This window comes from Talpa europaea (genome assembly GCF_964194135.1).
Source record: "Talpa europaea genome assembly, chromosome: 5".
NCBI classification, from domain to species: domain Eukaryota; kingdom Metazoa; phylum Chordata; class Mammalia; order Eulipotyphla; family Talpidae; genus Talpa; species Talpa europaea.
In genome coordinates, this window is record NC_140071.1 from 116,208,695 (window position 1) to 116,231,793 (window position 23,099).

The window sequence follows — 23,099 nt, forward strand, 5'->3', positions numbered from 1 at the left end:
TACATATCCTAGATTGGGAAATATTCTTCCTCACTGCCTATCTCATTCCATCCCATTCCTTCTGAGGCTTCTATTTGTTCTATTACAACCAGTCTAGCCAATCCCATGTATCTCTCAATTTTACTTTATTTCACTTCGCATACATCCAATCTCTTGAAACAAATGAGATAACTTTGGTGTCCAACCCTCATAAATTTCCTCAATTTGGCTCTTACAAAAACTGCCATTCCATAACTATTACAAACATTTTCAGTTAACCACAACTTGTGATTGAACTCCAATCAACTTCTAATATGAAAGCATTTTCATTTTACACTATAGACAATTAAAAAAAAATCAAAGAAGAAAAACCATTACATAAAGAATGTCTTCCCTTTGTTTTCATTTAAAAGCACGTATAAGTTCATCTAGCATTAAGTTAAAACAATGATCTTCAGTTTTATGTTGGAAGAAAAATAAATTTTCTAATATTAAATGTTATCATTTATTCCTTTCGGACTAGCAATCCAATACATACCTTTCTTCTGGATTTATCCAAAATAACAGAGAACAAATTCACTTAGTCATTGGGGAAAAGAGTAAGACTAAAATGTGTCCTATAGGCATCACTGACTCAGTATGCCAAAAGATATGAGATTTAACTAACGATCATTTCCTGAAATTTTAAGCTTAATAAGAGGTTGTAGTTACCTCTTTTTGTAGATGAAGTTTGAAGCAACTGTTTGGCTTTGAGGGAAGTACGAGGCAAATTTTTCAGCCTTTGGGAAGCTGTTGAAAAATAAGGAACTGTAATATTTGCCTGGAAGGACAAGATAAAGACTATAGCTTCTGTAAACTTGAATACTTTAATACAAACTTGAAAATCCATCAAGAAACAGAAACCATAAGGTGAAAATGTTAGAATCCTAAAAGCAGAGAAATTTTAAAGTGATGCTTAGTGCATTAAGTTGGAAAGGAAAGGGGGTGGAAATCTTAGTGCAAAGTATATACTTTTAGAAATAGTTTTATAGATGAGAAAACCTAAAAATGTAAATTGACCAAAATATCAAAGAGAAAGCAAACCACCAGCAAACATGCTACAAGATGCAAAGAATACAAAGCTAATGAAGTAAAAGTGATGAACACAAGCACACAGTATAGAATAAAATAAATGGAGTACTTGTTCAATGCAAAAAAGCAGACTTTGGCAAAGCAGTTATTGTTAGATGAATAGTCCTAACATGAAACAGTAATCCCCATACTCAAAAAGGAGAAGAAAACTCAGAACCTAGCAGGTCCTCAGGGAACCAAAAATGTGTGGTTTTAATACATTTAACATCACGCTACAGAACACAACTAATTGGTACCTCAGATCTCGCATAGCAGGATATCTGGACCGTGCACCTATGCATGAGGGGTGTGTTTGCGTTGGTGAGGCTGAGGGCTTTAGAAGAGTCAGAGCCCCTGCTTTTTAAACTGATCAATAAGGAGTTTTAAACTTCCTTCAAACCTTCTTCAAAATGCAACAAAACTCTCAAAACTAGCATGTAAGCAGGAGCCCAGAGCCTTCCAGAGTTAAAGCTCACTATGGTTCCAATAAACTGAGGAGTTCAACACCTATTTACCAGTGCAGTCAACTATTTAAATGGCTTAAAATGGTGCCCTACCAATTTAAAAACAAAACTACACACACCTCTAAAATTTATGGACATAAAAAGAGACCTCACACCTGTAAATCTGGCCAAAGCATAAATGTCATTGGGTTGATAAAGGAATAATCCTTAAGAGAATCCCCCTTTCATTCTATTGCCTAACACAACCAATGCTAACATTGTTTTCTTGCTGTCTAATAATAAAACATTTTTAAGAGCAATAAATTTACCTGTTTTTAAATTTTACAGCATTCTATGTTTACTGTGGCTAAATACTTTGCCAATTTAACTGAAATATTGCCAAGCAGACTATCAAAAAATCTCCACACCTGAGAAAATCAATTTGATACACATTACTTCATATATCTATTCCACAAAAATACAGGATGCTATCATCGTTGAGCATTCTCCATTTACATTATTTACCCATATTTGCTTTCAACCATTCATATTTTCATTCACTTAAATTATCTATTTTATTCCAGGTAATTTTTTTTTAGGTATAATGGATTCAGCAGCCAACTACATAAAGTTTCCACTTCCATGAAACTAATAATCCAGTAAAGGGGAGATAGACAATAAAGAGTAAAATATATGGCCTGCCAGATGGAAATAGCTGCTAAGGAGAAAATTAAGAAAGGGGGCCAGGAAAAGGAAAATTTAAGTTGCAACTGTAAACAAGGTGATGAGGACAGATATACCTGAGATGACATTTGCAGAAAGATCTGAAGGAAGAGAGGAAGACAGTCATATAGGTATTTGGGGAAAGCATTCTAGACAGAGGAAAAAGCAATTATAAAGGTCATGGGGTAGTAGTGTGTCTAGTATGTCTGAAAAACAGAAAGGAGGCCACTGTGACTGGAGTGGAATAAATGAGGACAAAGATAACCAACTGGATGTATACCGGCATCCACATTATTTATTAACCATTACAATTTTTTTTAATGTCATCTCACTATCAACTATTGTCTATAAACAACTGTTTTGGAAATAACATTTAAGTTAATAGCTACGGTAAATCCATTGGACCTAATTTACCCCTCAAATTTCATGGATGATGTCGTAATAAGGGAATCTATAGAAAAGTGAAAACTGTCCAATGGTAAGTCAAAGAATCAGAATGCAAATAGAATCAAGCCACAAAAACTAAATTTGCTTGATAAAGACAGAACGAACTAACTGATTTTCATGAAATACAACATAGTAACATGCAACCCAAATAAGAACAAAAACTAAATGCCCATAAGAGCAGTTTTCCAAAGACAAAATAATTTTTAAATGACAAAGTGCAGCAGTTAAACCACAGAATGTGAAACCACAGATAAAGGGGGACTACTATATTGTTCCATTATATAAATTTTACTATAATGTTGATTTTTTTTTTTTTACTGACACTAAATAACATACTAAGTTTAGTAAAATATTTTCATTTTTTCCTAGCCATTATTATTGAAACTCATTTCATTTCATGATTCTTATTGAACATAATTTTGTCAAATGGGGAGGATATTAAAAATAATCTCCAGGTGTCAAATACTAAGTAAGCATAAGACACTATAAGTGAACATTAATTACTGCTAGGTAAAATGCCCCCCCCCCCCATGCCCACCACCCCTATGACATTCTACTTTAAAACTTTTTTTTTAGAGATTCTTTTTTTTTTTTTAAGATTTATTTTTAATTTTATACAAGAGCTGGGGTATAGGCCTGAGATGCAAGAGGGTGAGAGGATTCACCAGGGACAGAGCTGGGAGCAGAACAGGCAGACTGACTGAAATACACTGCTGAGGGAAGGAGCAGGCACGACAGGAGAGGTCTGCCATGCCATGTGGGAATCTCCCTGGCCGGCTGGGTATCGAACCTGCGCCGCAGAGGCTACTGACAGCTTCACAGTTGAGCGCAGGCTCAACCCGCTGTGCCACAGGGGAGGCCCTGCTTTAAAACTTTTCTTCCTTAACAAACTGTCATTCAGAGTCATCCTATCTACCTTACTCTCAGTGTTACCAAGTCACACACCTTCAGCTTAATTAAAAAAACCAAACCCAGAACTTCTCACCCCCTGCACCACTGTTTTGTTCAGATCTTTATTTCTTGCCAGGAATATGGAACAGCCATAATCTTTCCTCAACTATAACCCATCCTCCATATTACTACCAGACTGGATTTTCTAAGAAGCAGTTTGATTAACAGAATACTAGAGCTCCCATTCCTATAGGGTGAAATTCAAATCTAATATATTTACATGATCTGTTCCCTACCTACACCTCTCATTACTCATTACACCTGCTAACCCATCCTACACACTACATTTTATCAGAAAAACTGACATACTTAAGAATTCATTACTTATCTCACTGTTGGGAAAATCTGTACCTCCTTTCTTCACATGGCAACTCATAAGCTCCTCCTGAGTTGAACAGGTATCATTCAATACCTTTCCTGAAAACCTCTTTACAATGCTGAATTTAACATCTCTTCTCTGTTTCCATAGAAGTTCCTAGCTATCACACCCTGCTATTGGAGGGCAGGAGATATCTCCTTCACATTTATTCCCAGTGCTTCAAACTAACACACACACAGCAACTATCTGTTGAATAATAAAGGAATACATAGGTTACTGACCCACTAGATAGTATCTAAAGATCTAACTAAAGATTCAAGATACTCCATAGTAAAGCTTTAATCCAGCGGTTCTCAAACTTGAATATGCCCTATGAATAAGGTGAGACACTTATTCAAGAAAGATACTGGGTCCCAATCTCAGATGTATTCAGTCAAAATTTCTGGAAGAGCCAGAAAGGCTGCATTTATAAAATCTCCTTGGGATTAGATAACTGACCCAACATCACTGCATTACTTATCCTTACACAGGATCCTATATCTATATCCTATAGCTGTTTCATACATTCTCACATTAGCTCATTCACAGATCATGACTTCTGTATTTCAATTTATGTTTCATAATTATGTAAATTAAAGTGTAACCTTTCAGTGTTTGGGTTCTAAGTAAATTGTAGATGAGAATCCTTTCCCCCGGCTCTCAGCAGTCTAAGAGCTGACAACTGTCCCCAATACACCCTCTTCAGAAAGAGGTCCAGAGCAGAATACTGATCTTAAATATCTCTTCTCTGGGGGGTATTCTAGGCAAAAATATCTTGCCTAAATGTAAAAAGTGATTAAGTATTATAATGAATAAATTTATTCCTTTGCGGTAAATCACAACATATTTATTATTTGATCTCAAACCATGCTCCAATAGTAATATAAGAATATCTTCCAAGAGGCCTATTCATTTGCAATTGGATCAGCACGATCTAATCCAAATAATGACTAGACGGGAATTGAGAGACTTGGGAGGAAAAAGTGACTTGGCCTTCGTTTGCCACTTTTCTAGTTACACGACCTTCATATAATTTAATATGGATCTCTGCCCCCTCTCTATAGAAATAAGAAATGGGTTGTTGTAATATTCAACTAAGATAATTCACATGAAAGTAAACATTTAAAGATATTAACCAAAGTTTTTGTAATATTTTTTCAAAACCAAAAGATTCTTGGGTTTTTCTTCCTTCTCTTCCCTTATTTCTGAACCAATACTTCCTATACTTTTCTGAAAGCAAAACTTTCTACTAAACCTGTGCTTCTTGTAGTCTAAGAAAGCAAAGCACTTTGGAAAAGCTCTGTCCATGACAAATATCCCCTTTAATTGGACAATCTGAGAAAAAGACATGTATCCATGACCTCTGCAATGCTCTGGTTTTCTTAAACTTTTTAAGTTACTCACATTTTCCAAATATAAAAGTTAAAAACTCTCACAATATTTATATTTGAATGCCAGCATCTACAATAATGCAGCCACAGCAAATAAGCATATAAAAACAGTGATTGGCATAGTAATAAGGCAAAAGAAGTGATTCCTCAGAGGAAAATAATAGCAACCTTGCAAAGTTAGGTTCATGCAGACCAGCAAGTAAGAACCAAAGCTTTACCACTTAAGAGCTGGAAAAAGAAATACTTAAAAGAAAACAAAATGCAACATGTATTGCATTAACAACTGAAGCTTATACAAAAATAGAAAAATAATTTGTGTATTTATTAAATACATAAAACTTATTGTTTATAAATAATTATATATCAAATTAAAAGGCTATTATGAAAATTATAATATTTATACACACTAAAATATATACACACATTTTTATGAATAAGATATATGTTAAAATTCAAAGAAAATGGATAACACTTTTTTGCTTTATAATATGCATTACATAGAATGTGCTTAAACAAAATGCTTTAATATTTTATAAAATATTAAACCTTATTAAGCTTTGAACTTGCTAATATTCTGGATTTACTACTTTTCAAATACATTCTTGTGACTGGTGTGATTCTACACTAGCAGGTTTTTATATAATTGTAATTCTACCACTAGGGAAGGTGAGTAATGTTTTTCTATTAACTTTTTAAAAAAGATTTATTTTTATTTATTTATGCATACAATAACTGGGTATAGGCCAGAGGTATGGGGTGTGAGAAGATTCACCAGAGACAGAGTGGGGAGCAGAACAGGCAGATCTACTGAAATACACTGCTGAGGGGAGCAGCAGGCAAGACAGGAGAGGTCTGCTGCACCATGTGGGTTAGCTCCCTGGCTGGGGAAAGAACTCTTGCTGAAGTAGCTGCTGATAGCTTCATGGTGCTGCATCTTAACCCCTTGCACCACCAGGGAAGCCCCCCCTTAATCTTCTCAAAGATAGAAAATTTTCTTTTCCGTTGTATTTAACATTGAGGGATTGCTTTTGTTTAAGGCAGGCATCTCAAGGGGGAGGGGGAGATCGCAGAAACTCAGCAACAGGATAATCTCAAGTGCCGAATTAATTTAATTTGCAGGTTTAAAGGCACAAAATTTATTGCTTGTCATTTTAGGTATGACTTAGAGTTTTAAAATTTTATCTTTACTTTCATTTTTAAAGTTCTGTGAATCCCTATTTTCTATAAAATTCATGGTACCATATTTGAGTATCATAAATATAAGTATTATAACTCTTAATTACATAGTTAAGACTTGGAATACTAAGTTTAAATTTTAATTAAGTACAAAAACATGTCCACCTGAATAAATGAGGTACACAAATCTCTAGGTACAATTTTTCAGTTTCTTAAATTTTATCTCAGAAAAAAATAGTATTTCTGGATAATTTTTATGTCTTATTATTAAACCACATATATGACAAATCTCTCTAAGTGGACGTGGGCTCTCAGGAAGATCACTATGAGTATGAATCCTAACTTGTCACTTACAAGCTATATGACAAAAGATTAAGTTATTGGTCATTCAAAGCTTCAATTTCCTAATTTTTAAAATGTGTTAATTGTAGTCCCTTCATATAATTGTTCTAAGATTTAAATAGGATTACATCTCTCTGTATGCTAGAGTATCATGCAATTGCTTCTGTTATATAAATAGCATTATGCTATTGGCAAATAAGGATAGTTTATCGATACTATCACAAGTCATTTCTGTTCAAATGTATTTTTTCTTTATCCTGTTGATTTTTGAGCCACCAAGTAAGAAAAGTTTAACACAAAGTTAAACACAACATAACTAAGGAAAAATGCAAGAACATTTTAAAAGAATTGAATTTTTTTTAAGTTTTACTATCTAATAAGCAAGTTATAAATGAACATTAACCTCAGGTTTCTATCACTTTTTTCTCACAGCTTTAAAGAAATGAAGGATCTCAGCAAAGTGATCGCTTCAACCACTGACAGTAACAGACTACATAGGAACTGTATCAGTCTATATGATTGATGCGACCTGTGTGACACGAGGCTTGCAGACTGAAAATTTAGATTATAGAATAACTGTGCTAGCTTGTTGAAAACTGGGCTAACCACATACTCATATCTATCAAGTTAATAATACTTTTGGGAAAGCATTTAATTTTTTTTAAATCATCATGTAGAGTAAAATACACAGTGCTCAGTCTACTTTCATAGCACTTTATGCCTCAGTTAGGTAACTTTGTCTTAGAAGTTCTTTCCACATGATGCTCATTTTATGTGTGTTGCACATGCTCCTTAATTCAACAGTCTCAACCTTCACTTTCCATTTAATGAAGTTCTATATTTGGTGGAATATTTATGTCATTAAGAATTTAAAAAAGTCTTTAATTGTGCTAGTATTTTTATAGGTTATTTCTTGTTTTAATACACTAGTAAGAAAGCTGATTGGGTTTAAGTGGTTTATTCCATAGCTTTTCTCCAAAAAAATCTGTCATTTTTAATGTGCAGCATATTGCAGAATAGTAAGGCTTTTTAAGTAAAATATATTTATATATTAAATAGCTAGGCTTTGATTATTTTAAACTTCTGGAAACAAGAGTGTCATATACTTGTAAGCATTGATAAAATTGGGTATAAGGACAAATTTTTAAATGTAGTATAGCTATCATTAACTTACAACACTAATAATCACTACACTTTACTATGTGGTTGACTATTCAACATAAAATTAATAACTGTAATTTTCCATTTCCTTTAAATAACTGATAAATGAAAGATACTTACTGGCTGAAGCCTGAGGTTGCATACGAGGTATTCCTCCATTTGGCACTTGAAAATTTGAGTCACTTCTGCTGCTTTTCACTGAGTCAACTTGTGTATTAGATGTTCGAGATAGGTTTGGAAGACTACGTCGTAGTTTTTCTGTAACAATAGAATTTTAATTAAATTACAAAAAAACAAACCATTTTTTCAGATGGAGAAAGGACTAAGATAGTAATTACCATTCAAAATCAAATTATATCAGAAGAGTCACAGGAAGAACTTACAAAAATAAGCAACTCAATCCAGATTCTATAAATGGGTAATAAACAGCCTCTAAAAAAGAACCATAAATTATTTGTTTAAATCGAAATCTACACTTACAGATCACTTCATCAATAGAACAAAGCAAAATGAACACAAATTTGCGTTTATTCTTCATTTTGTATTACTAATAAAATGTAAGCTCTTCATGTGCTTATCTGAAATACAAAATCTTTATAAATATTGTATTACTTTCATACTGAAATATGAAGGATGACTTTTTTCCAGAAACATTCTCATACAAATAAAATCTGCTGTTTTACCTTCATTTTTAACATTGCTTGTCTGTAAATCTGTAGGATGGCCTTGAAGTGAAAGGCGAGGTTGCTGTAAGCGGCTAATCATAGGCTGTGGGGATACTCTACTATATTCTATTCCCCGAGCAGGAGATCGTGACCGAGGTGAATTTCTGGGTGACTGCTTAGGAGATGGTCGAGGTGAATTGCGTGGTGATGGTGAAAACCTGTTAACAGCAGGGTATACTGCATGATGCATATTGTCATCTTCATCATCTAAACTTTGTGCATCAAGTTCCTGATCACTAAAAGTACCCCGTCTTGTAGAATTGCAAGATGAACCAGAACTGCGCCGAGATGTGGTGGCTGCATATTCTTGCCGGAGACCTGACAATAATGAATGTGTTATTTTATTTCTTTAGTTATATCTGTAAAGTTTAAAAGCAAAAGATTATCACTGAAAAATCAAAAAGGGTGTAGAAAAACTGTTTCCACGTGAATTATTTCAGACATCCTCCCTCCTATGGATGCATAAACCACATCTAAAAGGTTATTTCTAAATTGAATGGAATTCTATAAACCTTTGTCCAATTTCAACATTTTTTTCTTGACTCTGAAATCTGCATTGCAAGATAGAACCATAAATGTAAAAGTATTTCTATACCTAAACCAAGATTCCAGATTTGAGATTAATATTAAAGGACTATGAAGGAAAACAGTTATTGTTCAATGAAAAGAATACATCAGAGAGTAAATAAACCCTGAATAATGAATTCTTGGATTAGTCACACTGATGAAGATGATAGAGAAAACTTTTATCTCATCCTTAGGAATTCAACTGTTGGGCATAAATGAGATTTCAATTGTTTCATAACCTAAGAGGTGTCAATAAAACAATTCCAAAACTTCAAGAAGCTTTAATTCTAAGACTTCAAGACTTTTCAAAGGAGTCCCCTATATATCTGGATACTTTCAAAAACACCTATGCAGCTTTAGGAACCCTTCCAAAAGTATAAAACCTTCCAGGACAAAAATAAACATTGTTACATATTCAAAGAGACAAATAACAATTCCACAAATGAATCTAATTTAGATAACATTTTGAGCAAGTCCTGTTAACTACTGGCTGCCCAATCAAAAGGACTCTGTTACAGAGAAGTACTCAACTTTTTTTTTCAAATGAGCCTTTTCATTTAATTTATTTATTTTTTTTTAAGATTTATTTATATATACAAGAACTGGGGTACAGTCAGAGGTGTGGGAGGGTGAAAGAATTCACCAGGGACAGAGTGGGGAGCAGAACAGGCAGATGGACCTAAGACACTGCTCACGGGAGCAGCGGGTGAGGCAGGAGGGGTCTGCCACACCATGTGGGTTTCTCCCTGGTCAGCCAGGAATCGAACCTGTGCTGTAGAGGCTGAGGACAGCTTCACAGCGCTGTGCTCAACCTGCTGTGCCACCGGGGAGGCCCAGAAGTACTCAACTTCTAAGTCATATATTTTTACACTGAAAGTACTCTCAACATGGTTTCCTAAAGATGATGAGAATCATGCAAAGGTATGTGTAAAGCTAAGCACTGCAATTAACTGATTAACTGAATAAGTTAGTGTCTATTTATACCAAACATGGGCACTAAAGTCACCTAACAAAACACAACACACCAGTATTAAAGGAAAATGTAGCCTTATTTGAAAAAAGAAAAACTCAGATCCTGATGCAGGCTTTCCACTAACAAGGGGATCCTAAGAAAGTCATATTTACTATGGGATTATTTACTCTGATTCTTTGCTACTCATCTAAAAACTGAGGATGCTTACCCAGGCAAAATCTGTAATTCTACTTATTTTTTAACCAAAAAAAAAAAAAAAATAGAGAAATGATGTTGTAAAAAGGAAAATTAGTCTCCTTAAAAAAATAAATAAATAAAAAGCTGGCGTTTTCAAGGAAGTATTATGTGTATTTTTAGCAATTTCTTTTTTATCACCAGAAAAAGAAATTTATTCTTGTATATGGCTAAGGAGTATTATGAAAAGGCAAAAATTTCTATTATCTGTTACCAAACCACAATAATGAAAGCTATATCAAATAGCTGAGTTTCTAGCAAAATATTGGGGTCAAAAAAGTTGGGGTTCTGAGAAGAAATGTAAGTTTAAGGTATAGTTAGGCAGCATTCTTCATTCTCTTTTCATATCCATTACAACCAGCCCTTGCTAGCTGACACTACCACAGACTCAGTGAGGAGTTACACAAAATGACAGAAGAAAAGGGTGCCGTATTATCAGTTTCTAGAGTTAAAGATAAATAAAGGAAGAACCAAGTCATTTCTTCTTTCTTAAAATAGGAAATAAATGAGCAGATTAAAAAATATTTTGCAGTTTCTCAATAAATTTTATAGTTTAATAAACCTTACTATATATTTACAGTAAAGAAAGGATCTATTATATATACAGACAACAGAAAGATTTTTGAATGAAATTATAGCAATGGTCCATTACCTTCAGTTAATTGTCACAACTGAAATGTGTTGCAAAGATGTCTTCATCATGAAGGTCAAAGGGTACATACTTTAGAAATTGCTAACTTTACAGTTAAGCCCATGACATCTTACAATAAAATGTACAGGTAAGAATAATACCATCACCATTATTTTACATTTAGATCAGAGTCAGGGCATCTAGGAACCCATGAAATACTATAAAAAACTTTGTTCATTCGGGAGATGACAGGGAACATTGTTTTTATTTTTTTTATTTTTTATTTTTTTTAAAACGATTTATTTATTTATACAAGCACTGGGTATAGTCAGAAGCGCGGGAGGGTGAGAGAATTCACCAGAGCCAGAGCAGGGAACAGAATAGACAGATGGATGAAATACACTGCTGAGGGGAGCAGCGGGCAGCAGGAGAGGTCTGCGTGCCATGTGGGACCCTCGCCAGCAGCCGGGAACCAAACCGGAGCTGCAGAGGCTGCGGGCAGCTTCGCAGCCCAGTGCTCAACCGCTGTGCCACCAGGGGAGGCCTTGGGGAACATTGTTTTTAATTAGATTCTCAAAGGTGTCTGTGACCTAAAAAGTTGCAAGGATCACTCTGCAAAGCACCACATATGCTTCATTTAATTTAATATCACGATTCTAATTTTCTCATAAAGATCTTTTTCTAGTTTCTATCATAATTATAAGGAAAGGTTGCCCCCAAGGAGATAAAAATTGTTTCTTGGAATGTGAAAAAATTTTTAAGAGATGAATTGTTTGTGAAATCAATGTACATAAAGGGATATAGATACATCTGTGGCATTAAAATTTCATGGTGGGGGAAGGTGGAAAAGGAAAAATGTCTAAAAGGTCTCCTTAGGAAGCAATGGTGAAAAAAGGGTTGACAGAGACACACTGGGGGGACTGGGGTGTGTGTGTGGGGGGAGGATTAGGGACAAAATAAGGTGGAGGTGCAATTGTATGGGGAATATAACCAAAATGAAAATGCATACATTGTGCAAAAATGAAAAATGATGTAAGAATTATATAAAATATTAAAAAAATCAAAACTGAAATTTCAGAGTTTTGAAAAAAATAGTATGATTCCATTTATTTAATATACACAAAGCGGTATTTTTTGAAGAAGACTTCATGTGCTGAGTATGCACAGAAATGCACAGAAGTAATAAACACCAAATATTGAGTGAAAAAAAAAAGAAAAAGGGGTTGAGAAACACTGGTCTACACTAAGAATAACAGAGTAACAGAGTAACTACACTGCTAAGAGCCAGTGCAGAGTAACCTGCAGATGATATGATTAACAATCATAGAAGCAGGGCACAACCTGTCTTTCTGCACTCCTCACCCAGAAAACTGCTCATCATAAAATGGACTCTGAAAACAAGTTAATGAAAAAGCAAGTCCATATGTTGAATAAGCTCTTGAAATTTCAGCACTTCTACTCTATATAAAATTCCAAAACTTTATCATATTTAATATCAACAGAAAGATTTCAACTTCAACAATTACTTACTTTCTTCCTGCATCCGAGCTAGAATCTGCACATCAGTTACATCATTTAGCTTATAATTGGATCCAATTGAATCTTCATCTAATTCTGAAGCACTTAACTCACTGTCTATAGATGATTGAGGACTGAGTGGAGGATTTCTGTCTGATGAATTTTTCAAATTACCTTAGGAAAGAAAAACATGATTTGGTAAAACCAAAATTGAATAAACATTTATTGCAATTAACATTAAACCTTTTGATTCAGTTTATTATTATACTTTTCCTGTTTGTAAAATTCAAACACCGACATTAAAAACGACCTTATTAAGGACAAAAAGGGTTATATATACTCCTTCATCTATTATTGTGCAAATACAAAACACATTTTCATGTAACTATAACTTACCTATCCTCTTATGAAACAATTAAGCTTTCAACACAGTATTAGCAAGCAATTAGAGTTCGATAAGACATATTTGAAGATTTCAATTTTTATAAGATAGCCAATGAAACAGTTCTATGAAATGATGAATTTATGTGATGTTTTCTTCTCTGAAATTCAGTCATTAACAAACACCATCATCTTAACCCCTCAAAAAAGCACCTGCTTTTCCTAAACAAGAAAATGTAATTTGAGAAAAATTAGGATTCCTTAGAGGTTTAGGAACAAAACCAAAATAAAAAGAACATTAGGCTCATTTCTCCTATTACTATGCCATCTTTTCTTTTTTTTTTTAAGATTTATTTATTTATTTATTCATTCATTCATACAAGCACTGGGTACAGTCAGAGGCACGGGAGGATGAGAGAATTCATCAGAGCCAGAGGGAAAGTAGAACAGGCAGAGTGACAAAGTACACTGCTGAGGGGAGCAGCAGGCGGCAGGAGAGGTCTGCGCACCATGTGGGGCCCTCACCCAGCGGCCAGGGATCGAACTGGCACTGCAGAGGCTGCGGGCAGCTTCGCAACACAGAGCTCAACCGCTGCGCCACTGGGGAGGCCCTTACTATGTATGCCATGTTTGCAAAATTCCTTGCCAAACTAGTAATGGGGACCTAAGGAATTCTTTGAAGTGTAGAAATGAAGCACACAAAGGTGGAGTGAAAAAGGGACTTCATTAAAAAAGTGTTCTATCACTGTAAATCAAAAGGTGTGGGCAGCAATCCCGTCCACCTGTGACTCTGCAGGTGCCTCTCTTTTTTTCTTTTTCCTTTTTCTAGTAAACCCGTCTTCTCAAAATGTTAAAAAAAAAAAAGAGGGGTGGGGATAATACAAGACAGGTCAGAGGAATAAAGAATATTCATATTCAAAAGTGCTTAACTTGTTTGTTAGAAAAATGCTTTTAATAGATCATCAACTGCTAGACAAGAATAATAAAATCCCAACACTATCACTTATATTTCTAGTATAGATTTGAAATGCTTTTTCCCCCCAGAATTCTTCACCGTAAGAGTCAGCTCCAATATGAAAGGCATATAAGAAGAGCAAGAAGAATAGTTAACATTAATATTATCAAGAAGAGCAGAGTACACATAACAGGAAAAGTACTACATGGTGAGGTTCAACTAGTACTAGTATAAAATTTTTTATATCAAGTAAATATAGCAGAGTAAACTTATTCTGATAGTCATAGGTGAAATAAGTACAATATAACAATCCATATACAAAGTAGAGTAAGGTCAATAAAGTCTTTAGGGAATACACAGGTAAAAAATTTGAGGTGGTTAACAATTATTTTTAAGGGAGCTCTAATAATGTGCCATAACAATAGCAACAATAAGAGTAACTGAATGAGTAAAGTTTAAAGAAAAGTAAACTACAGAATAACGATCTCACTCCCAGAACCAGAGCGCAATATTCTTTCTCCAATTCATAGCAATCTATCCCTCCCATATAGTGTGGCTCCAGACACTCCTTCAGTACCTTCTCAAAACATTATAATATTACTTTAGTACTTAAGCTTATTAAAACTTCTAGTTATAGGTAGTTTTTTAACTGCAGCTTTCACAACCCAAGTTATTAAAAAAGCATCAATTGGTTAAAAGAACCAAGCTTGTGACCCCATTCCATTTAATAAAATAGGATTACAAATCTTTTAAGTGCATGCTAAAGAAAAGTTTGTGACTATACCCTAGCTGCAATCTAGTGTAGAAACTGGTGCAAAGCAGCTCCTTGGTGATATCTTTTTTTTTTAAAGATTTATTTATTTATTATTTATACAAGCACGGGGTACAGTCAGAAGCACGGGAGGGTGAGAGAATTCACCAGAGCCAGAGCGGGGAGCAGAGCAGGCAGAAGGACCGAAGTACACTGCTGAGGGGAGCAGTGGGTGGCAGGAGGGGTCTGCGCGCCATGTGGGACCCTCCTCCAGTGGCCGGGGAGCAGCTGGGGATCGAACTGGCGCTGCAGAGGCTGCGGGCAGCTTTGCAACCCAGCGCTCAACTGCCGCTCCACCGGGGAGGCCCCTTGGTGATATCTTAACCATTAAAAGTTTTACAAATAAAATCAACTTGAACTACTGATGAATAACGTAGGGCAGTAAGCTAAAAACCATCCCTTAATCACACCCACTCCACTTTCTCCTTACCTGAATTCCCAGGAAGTATAAGCTGTTTCACTATGGGAGGTCGCACTGGAGTTGAGGATGGTGAATTGAAACCACTGCTATACGGGCTACTTGCATTTGGACTGTATGGACTTGAGTAATTCATGGAGTTGAAAGGATTATTATATAAATTCTGCCTCTTGAGAGCTGCATTAATGAGAAAGGAAGTAATCAAACTGAGTAACTGAGAAAAAATACTTTATTTCAAAATTTTTCCCATTAGGAAATTCACTGTAATGATCTCACTTTAAATAAAGAATAAGCAGTCCTAAAGTAGTGGGGGAATATATATTAATAATCCTAACAAAATATTTCCTTTATCATAAATTGTGTTATACAGATAAAACAGTGGACACACTAACCAATAAAAATAACATCATAGAAGAATATCTCTACATATTAGAAGTTACTAAATTCATTCCCTTCTATCTTGTTGGAAAGCTTATTTCAACTATTTCAACCCAGAATGTCCTTTAATAAGAAACTGAATGTAACAGGGTATTTATATTTTTTTTTCTGTAATAAACATGTATTGTTAAAATAAAAAGGAAACTGTAAAATACTAAATTTTAAAAATAGTCTTTCCAAAGTTTCAATTTATATTATTTTAAGGATTTATTTATTTATGCATACAAGAACTGGGGTCTTAGGCCAGAGGGGGGAAGCGGGGTGAGACAGTAGAGATCTGCTGAGCCAAGTGGGTTAGCTTCCTGGTCTGGGATGGAACTTTGCTGGCCAATAGCTTGACAGTGCTGAGACTTTAATACCTGCCAGAGAGGCCTAAGTGAGAGGATTTTAGAAAAGACCAGATATACTTTTTTAAACAGTTTTACATAATTAAATTTATTAGGTGATTGAAACCATTATATAAAACCCACTGTTTCATGGATATTACTCTTTAGGATGAAGTTAACTAAAAATGAGGAAATTAAGAGGGGAAGCTATTTAGTAAATAATAAAACAGAGTACATGCAAATGGTAAAAACTCATGATGGTATGTACAATGAGATTTGAAAAATACTTGAGAGCAAAGAACTGCTTTCCTAAACACACTCTTCTCAACATATACCTGCTTTTTGATAAAAGAACGCAAAGAGATGAATTTATAAGTAACAGACATACCTGACATAGTTTGATCAAGTTTGTGGATAAGAGACTTTTTAGCACATTCAACATCAGGACTTGGGTAATCCAAAACTTGCCTGCACCAAACTAATGGACTAACAGATTTCTGCATTGGTGTAAGTTTTTTCTTTGGTGATGAATATAACCTAGAAGAAAAAAAAGGGAGGGGGGACATTCATTATTAAGACCAAAGTTATAAGACAGGGATCCTTTGGGATGTATTTAAGTTGGGGAGGAAGGATAGAAGTGAGGGAGTATGTCTAAAATCACTCACATATACCTTATACACAGGAAGAAAATGACATTGTAACAACCAATATAAGCCCAAATGAGGCTAACTGCCTTATCCTAAAATTTGTCTCTTTTTTTTTTTCATTCCCACTATAAAAACTGAAGAAACACCTGTATTTACATAGTTTATGTGTTTTCAATAGTATTTGACTAACTCCCTAATATAACTATATTGCTAAGTCTTTTATAGAAGGTAAAATGAGACAATAATTTCACTATTTCCCAATCCTATTTCCTTTCCTAGAACCACAGAAAAATCTACCATTAGTAATTCATGCCTTCTAATTAAGCAGTACCCATTCAACAGATCTCCTTTCAAATGATATGTCGGAGAAAATATTTTAAATCCTTAATAACAATACGAATTAATATAAATAAAATTACTTAAGTCTCAGGAAAGAAGGAAAGTATTTTATAAACTCTTAGGGAAGGAATACACAAAGGAAAAGGTGAGCAGAAAGAAAGGTAGACAAACATTTCCCACTACACAGTTCTGCCTCAGATTAGTTGAGGTTATGAAGATTGATATTAATTTATTTCAATTGTTACTCCATATGAAAAATGTGAAATTACCGTAATTCTAACCACAGTGGTCATCAAATTAAGAGAGAAGGGCAGAACAAAATTTCTGAGATGACAGCATTCAAGATACAGAAACTATACAAAATGTCACTGATCTCATTAAAGACTGTCTTATTTCCCTGGAACTGGAACAGGAGGGAGTGACAAATGCAATGTATATAATACCATCAGCCTGGATTCCAAATCTCTGTCCTTCCTGGGGACTACCCTTCTAAACATACTTTTAGTTTTTTTCAGAAGTTGACACTCTTGTAGATGGTAAACAGAACTTAGGGAAACAGAGATAACAAGTCTCTTTCATATAGCTCTACTGAGTCAGATTTCAAACACAATGAAAATAAACATCAATTTTTAGTCATCATAGTAATGACTGATTCTGACAAAAATAAAAGGATGTGAGATACTGTGATTTTTAATAAAAAATCTATTAAAAATAAATAAATCTACCAGCAAACATGATTTGAATTATAGTAATTGGATCCTCCTTAAGCAAGACCAGGGTGTTTCAGTCCCTGAATTTTAAAGAAAATCCTCTCAAAATTATTTGCAATAACTATACACATCTCACTTCTACAACCACACAGAATTATGTAAGATAACCATCCTATCTACTAAAAACACCTCTTCAATCTAACACTTCTTCAACAATAATATGGTTTAATCAAGAGAGCTCCTGATATCTTAATGATGGCTAATTAACTTCTACAAGGTTGAGATTTATAACATCTTTTACTTGCTAAAAAAACTTCATTACCCTATTTCTACTACAATGAAGCCATAGAGGCCCATGTGAAAAACAAAAAAAAAACCTCATGACTTTTCTGAAAACCCAATATAACAATTCCACACTCATAACAGCAACAAAAAAAATAAAATACCTAGGAATAAATTTAATGAAATTCAAATGAAGTGTAAGAGTGGTACAAAGAAAACAATAAAACATTTCTGAGATAATTTCTGAAATTATAGAAAAATAAAAGGAGCGATGAACCATGTTCATAGAGTTAAAGACTCAAAATTGTCGAGAATATCAATTCTTCTAAATTGATCTGCAGAATCAACATAATCCTTAAACAGAAAAATCTTAGCAGACATGTTTGCACAACTTGCCAAGCTGATTCTAAAAGTTATACGAAAATGCAAAAGACAAAGAATGATTAAAACACTTGAAAATGAAAAAAATTTAATTTGAAAATCTATGGTCTTACTCCCTTACATACTGCAGCTAAACTGATTTCTAAAATATAAATCTTATTTTATGAATAATGCTTTGCTAAAAATTATGTTAGTTTCCTTTTGCCCTTATATTGATAGTTTTTTTCCAAAAAATAGTTCCCACAGCCCTTAGGACATGAGCAATGACCTAACTGTTGCAGTATATATTTTTTTTAGCTTTATTTCTCACCCTTCTTCACCACCCAAATCTAAATAACAGCCATATGGTACTAATTTCTATTCCTGGGAAGCCCAACACTTTTGCTTCTAGATCATTTGTGTATGCTGTTCTACTTGCCTGAAACAAGCTCGAATCTACTTCCTGCTTAATTCATTCTCCCCGCCCAACTTCAGCCAGTGCATTCCTACTTTTACCTTTTTTTTCCCTGTGGGGCCCTTGCCAGTGGCCCAGGATTGAACTGGCGCAACCCAGCACTAAACCGCTGTTCCACCAGGGGAGGCCCCATTCCTACTTTCTATTGGAGAATCTCAGCATTAATGACACTATTTAAAGGACAGCATTCTTTAACACCTGACATAAATTATACTAGGTGCCCCACTACGGCAAAAGTGAAGCAAGGTATTGCTGTAGTCATTTAGATATATCCCATTAACAAGGAGATTCTACCCTTAACCCTCATTTTAATTATAAGAGACTATATTTAAATTCTTTTTTGTCATGTATGAATGCTGTGAATTGGTATTTATAAGTTGAAGAGAGATATTTAAAAATGTGTTAGAAGTGATAAAAAAAGTTATAGTATAGATGAACTAAAAAACATTACGCTAAATAAAAGCCAGATATGAATTGGGCAGGGGGGTAAGGTGGGGCTGGATGAAAACACACACACACAAAGAAGTCAGTGACAATGGGACATCGAAAATAGGCAAAATCTGAGACAGAAAGTAAGTTGGTGGTTGCCTAGGGATGGGATGGGGATAAATAGAAGAATGGGAAATGATTGCTAATGAGTACAGAGTATCTTTTGGAGATATTGAAAATATTCTAAAACTAGATTATGGTATGGTAGTATAATTCTGTAAATATACTAAAAAAAATCATTGTAGTAAAAACCACAGAATACTTTAAAATGATAATTTTATGAACATGTAAATTAGATCTCAATAAGCTATTAAAAATCTTTTAGAAATGGGGGCCTCCCCTGGTGGTGCAGGTGGTTGAGCGTAGCACTTTGAAGCTGTCTACAGCCTCTGTAGTGCTGGTTCGATCCTGGCCGGCCAGGGAGATTCCCACATGGCGAGGCAGGCTGTTCCCCTCAGCAGTGTATTTCAGTCAGTCTGCCTATTCTGTTCCCCACTCTGTTTCTGGTGAATCCTCTCACCCCCCACATCTCTGGCCCGTACCTCAGCTCTTGTATGCATAACTAAATAAATCTTAAAAAAAAATCTTTTAGAAATATACTGTTCTTTCAGGATTTGACTGTTTTTCTAGAACAATCACTACGAAAGAATTAAACATCATTAAATATATATTATTAAAATAATGAGAATGAGTAGAAACAATGAAAAATATGACTACCATTTGACTGGCAACTTACATCATATTTTGGCCCATTTATCACACACACTTGTATATAAAATGGTAATAAAAACAACTAAGGGCAGATGGCCCCTCCCTTCTTATCCGATGCTCCTCTCAGCGCTTATTTCAATAAATTCCCCCTTAAAAAAAAGGTAAGAATATCACTTTTTATTTGTAAGTGTAACAACTTTCAGTGACAAGAAATATAAAATTGTCAGCAGTGATAACAGTCTCCCTTTTGCTACTAAAGTTATTAATAGTTTATAGAATTAAGTATCTTCTAACTTTTCCATGCACACACACGCACACACATGGTAAGCATATAATTAAAAGATAGTGATAGAGGGCCTCCCTGGTGGTGCAAGGGGTTAGGACACAGAAGCTATCCATAGCCACTGTGGCAGAGCTTGATCCCTGGCCAGGGAGACACCCACATGGCACAGCAGACCTCTCATGACTTGCCAGCTGCTCCCCTCAGCAGTGTATTTCAGTCAATCGGCCTGTTCTGTTCCCCACTCTGTATCTGGTGAATCTTCTGACCCTCCCCCCCCCCCCGCACCTCTGGCCTGTACCCCAGTTCTTGTATGCATAAATAAATATTTTTTTAAAAAAAGATAGTGATAGAAAAGGAGACTGGAGTTACTTTGCTGAATTCATGGTGGCCATTAAGTAATCACTTTTCACACTGTAGTCAACTGGAAGTAGGCTAACGAAGCTAAGGACAACAAAGACAACTTTAAGGTAAATACAAAAGTCATACTAAAATTATTACACAAACCTTTTACACACCAAAGAAAATAGTAGCATTTTAATCTTAAAATCGTCCCTCTCAATCTATTTAGTGAGCAAGTAAAATTCAAGACAAAAAAGTCTTTGACTTCACAAAATTCAATGTATAATCCCTGGCACAGTGATTGACGTTTAGAGGTGATCAAATATTTGCATGTGATAAACATTGAACAAAAAAAGTTCTAAAATGCATATATATAAAAAAAGATAAAGGAGGGCCTCCCTGGTGGCGCAAGGGTGTTAAGCACAGCACTGTGAAGCTGTCCGCAACCTCGGCAGCAGGAGATCAATCCCCCGGCCGACCAGGGAGCTATCCACATGGTATAGCAGACCTCTCCTGACAGCCCACTGCTCCCCTCAGCAGTGTATTTCAGTCAGTCTGACTTTAGTCAGTCTGTTCCCCACTCTGTCACTGGTGAATCCTCTCACCTTCTGTACCTCTGGCCTGCAACCCAGTTTTTGTATGCATAAATTAAAAAAAGATAAAGGAAACACATTTAGAAAGTGGCATTTTTAGATTATAATTGTGTTTATGCTATAATAATTTTAAGTTTTTTAAATTTTTGTTAATAGTATTTCTGGTTTTACCCACAAAGAAATATATCGATAACTTAGTTATTCTAAACTATTAGGTCATATTGCTATTTATAACAATTTAACAAGCTTTCTTTAGTCAATGTGACAATTACAAATATTTCTATTTTATCAAGGGTTCATGACATCCAAGCAGAGTTTCAATATTTTAAATATACTAATTCTTTCAACTGTCACAAACAAAACTATGAGATAGTTCTATTACAACACTAGTTTTACAGATGAGGTCACTGAGACACAGTGAGATAAATGACTTGGGCCAAAATGGCATAACCAGGATTGCTCTAGAACCTGTGCTCTTAACTATTATACTTTATTGCCTAATATCATTGTTAAAAAGAATGCAAACAATCCTTGAGTAATACACTTCAATGTAGTAATCATTTTAATAGCTTTCTGCTTTCCTTGCTGGTTTCTCCTAAACCTAACCAAGCATAAAATATACAATTGTAAAGGATCCCACTATTACAATAAAAACAACACAACTCAATTGAAAAAAAATATTCAGTTGCTATTTGAATTTTTAGATTAATGATTAATGTCATTTATATATTTGGCCCTCTAGCTGACTTAAAGTCATATAATGCTATATTTATATAAAGAAATATAAAGTATCCTCTGGTTTTTAGAGGACTGTCACCAGTATTACCAATAATAATAGTAATTTTTAGGAAGGCAAATCATTAATAAAGTCTCAGAAGAGGGGCCTCCCCTGGTGGCACAGGTGGTTGAGCGCCGCGCTGTGAAGCTGTCCGCAGCCTCTGCAGCACTGGTTCGATCCTGGCCGGCCGACAAGGGTCCCACATGGCGCAGCAGACCTCTCCTATCTCACCCGTTGCTCCCCTCAGCAGTGTATTTTATTTCGTCAGTCTGCCTGTCCTGTTCCCTGCTCTGTCTCTGGTGAATCCTCTCACCCTCCCGCGAATCTGGCCTGTACCCCGGTGCTTGTATAAATAAATAAATAAATCTTTAAAGAAAAAAAAAAGTCTCAGAAGAGAACAGTTTACAAGACCTGAAGTGACACCAGCTGCAGGGTAGAATACATAGATAAGCAGCATGTATGTCAGCAGAACACAATATAGGGCCCTAAAAAACAGGATAGAGCAAATAGAGGAGACTAGAGAAAAGCTTTAAAGTAGTGAATCCCAAACTTCTAGACAATGACAATCTATTTTCCATTTTCAATTCATGATTCTCTTTGTTCTCATTCTGGTATGGCATGGGTTTTTAACTTTAAGAAAAACAAAATAATGATATTCCCTGGGATGTCACGAAACTGAGCTTGGAATTACTTCTTTAAGAAGACAAACGTTTAATGTAGAAGCATAACCGTGTACTTACTACTGGAAAATAACAGCTATAGTGAGTCTAACCTACAGTATTACAGCAATTAGAAAATAAGCTGACTGGAATTCTCAGACTATACCAGACTCTGCAAATTTGGAACAGCTACAAATAGACACATATATATTTTTTCACCCACAATGATATACATAGATAACAACTACTACTAAGAGCATAACTGGTTTTATTCAAAAGAAAACCGGTGTATATACAGATATATATGCTACATATACATGAGATATGCATGTATGTAATCCAGATTTTGTGAGTACCTTATTTGCTAATGGCTAAA

The 23,099-nt window shown here is 34.9% G+C and overlaps 1 protein-coding gene across 2 annotated transcripts in view; it reads right to left on the minus strand.

Annotated features, from left to right (window-relative positions):
* SLAIN2 (SLAIN motif family member 2) overlaps positions 1-23,099 on the minus strand; it is a gene marked incomplete at its 5' end in the record, with an annotated part of 47,870 nt that overhangs the window by 12,530 nt on the left and 12,241 nt on the right. The window contains 6 exons of one of the 2 annotated variants that reach the window (XM_084234033.1): positions 691-768; positions 8,202-8,339; positions 8,765-9,124; positions 12,742-12,903; positions 15,307-15,471; positions 16,447-16,595. In XM_084234033.1, the coding sequence (XP_084090159.1) occupies positions 691-768; positions 8,202-8,339; positions 8,765-9,124; positions 12,742-12,903; positions 15,307-15,471; positions 16,447-16,595 (1,052 nt within the window). The remainder of the gene's footprint in view (positions 1-690; positions 769-8,201; positions 8,340-8,764; positions 9,125-12,741; positions 12,904-15,306; positions 15,472-16,446; positions 16,596-23,099) is intronic. The other variant, XM_084234034.1, reaches the window with a different exon arrangement.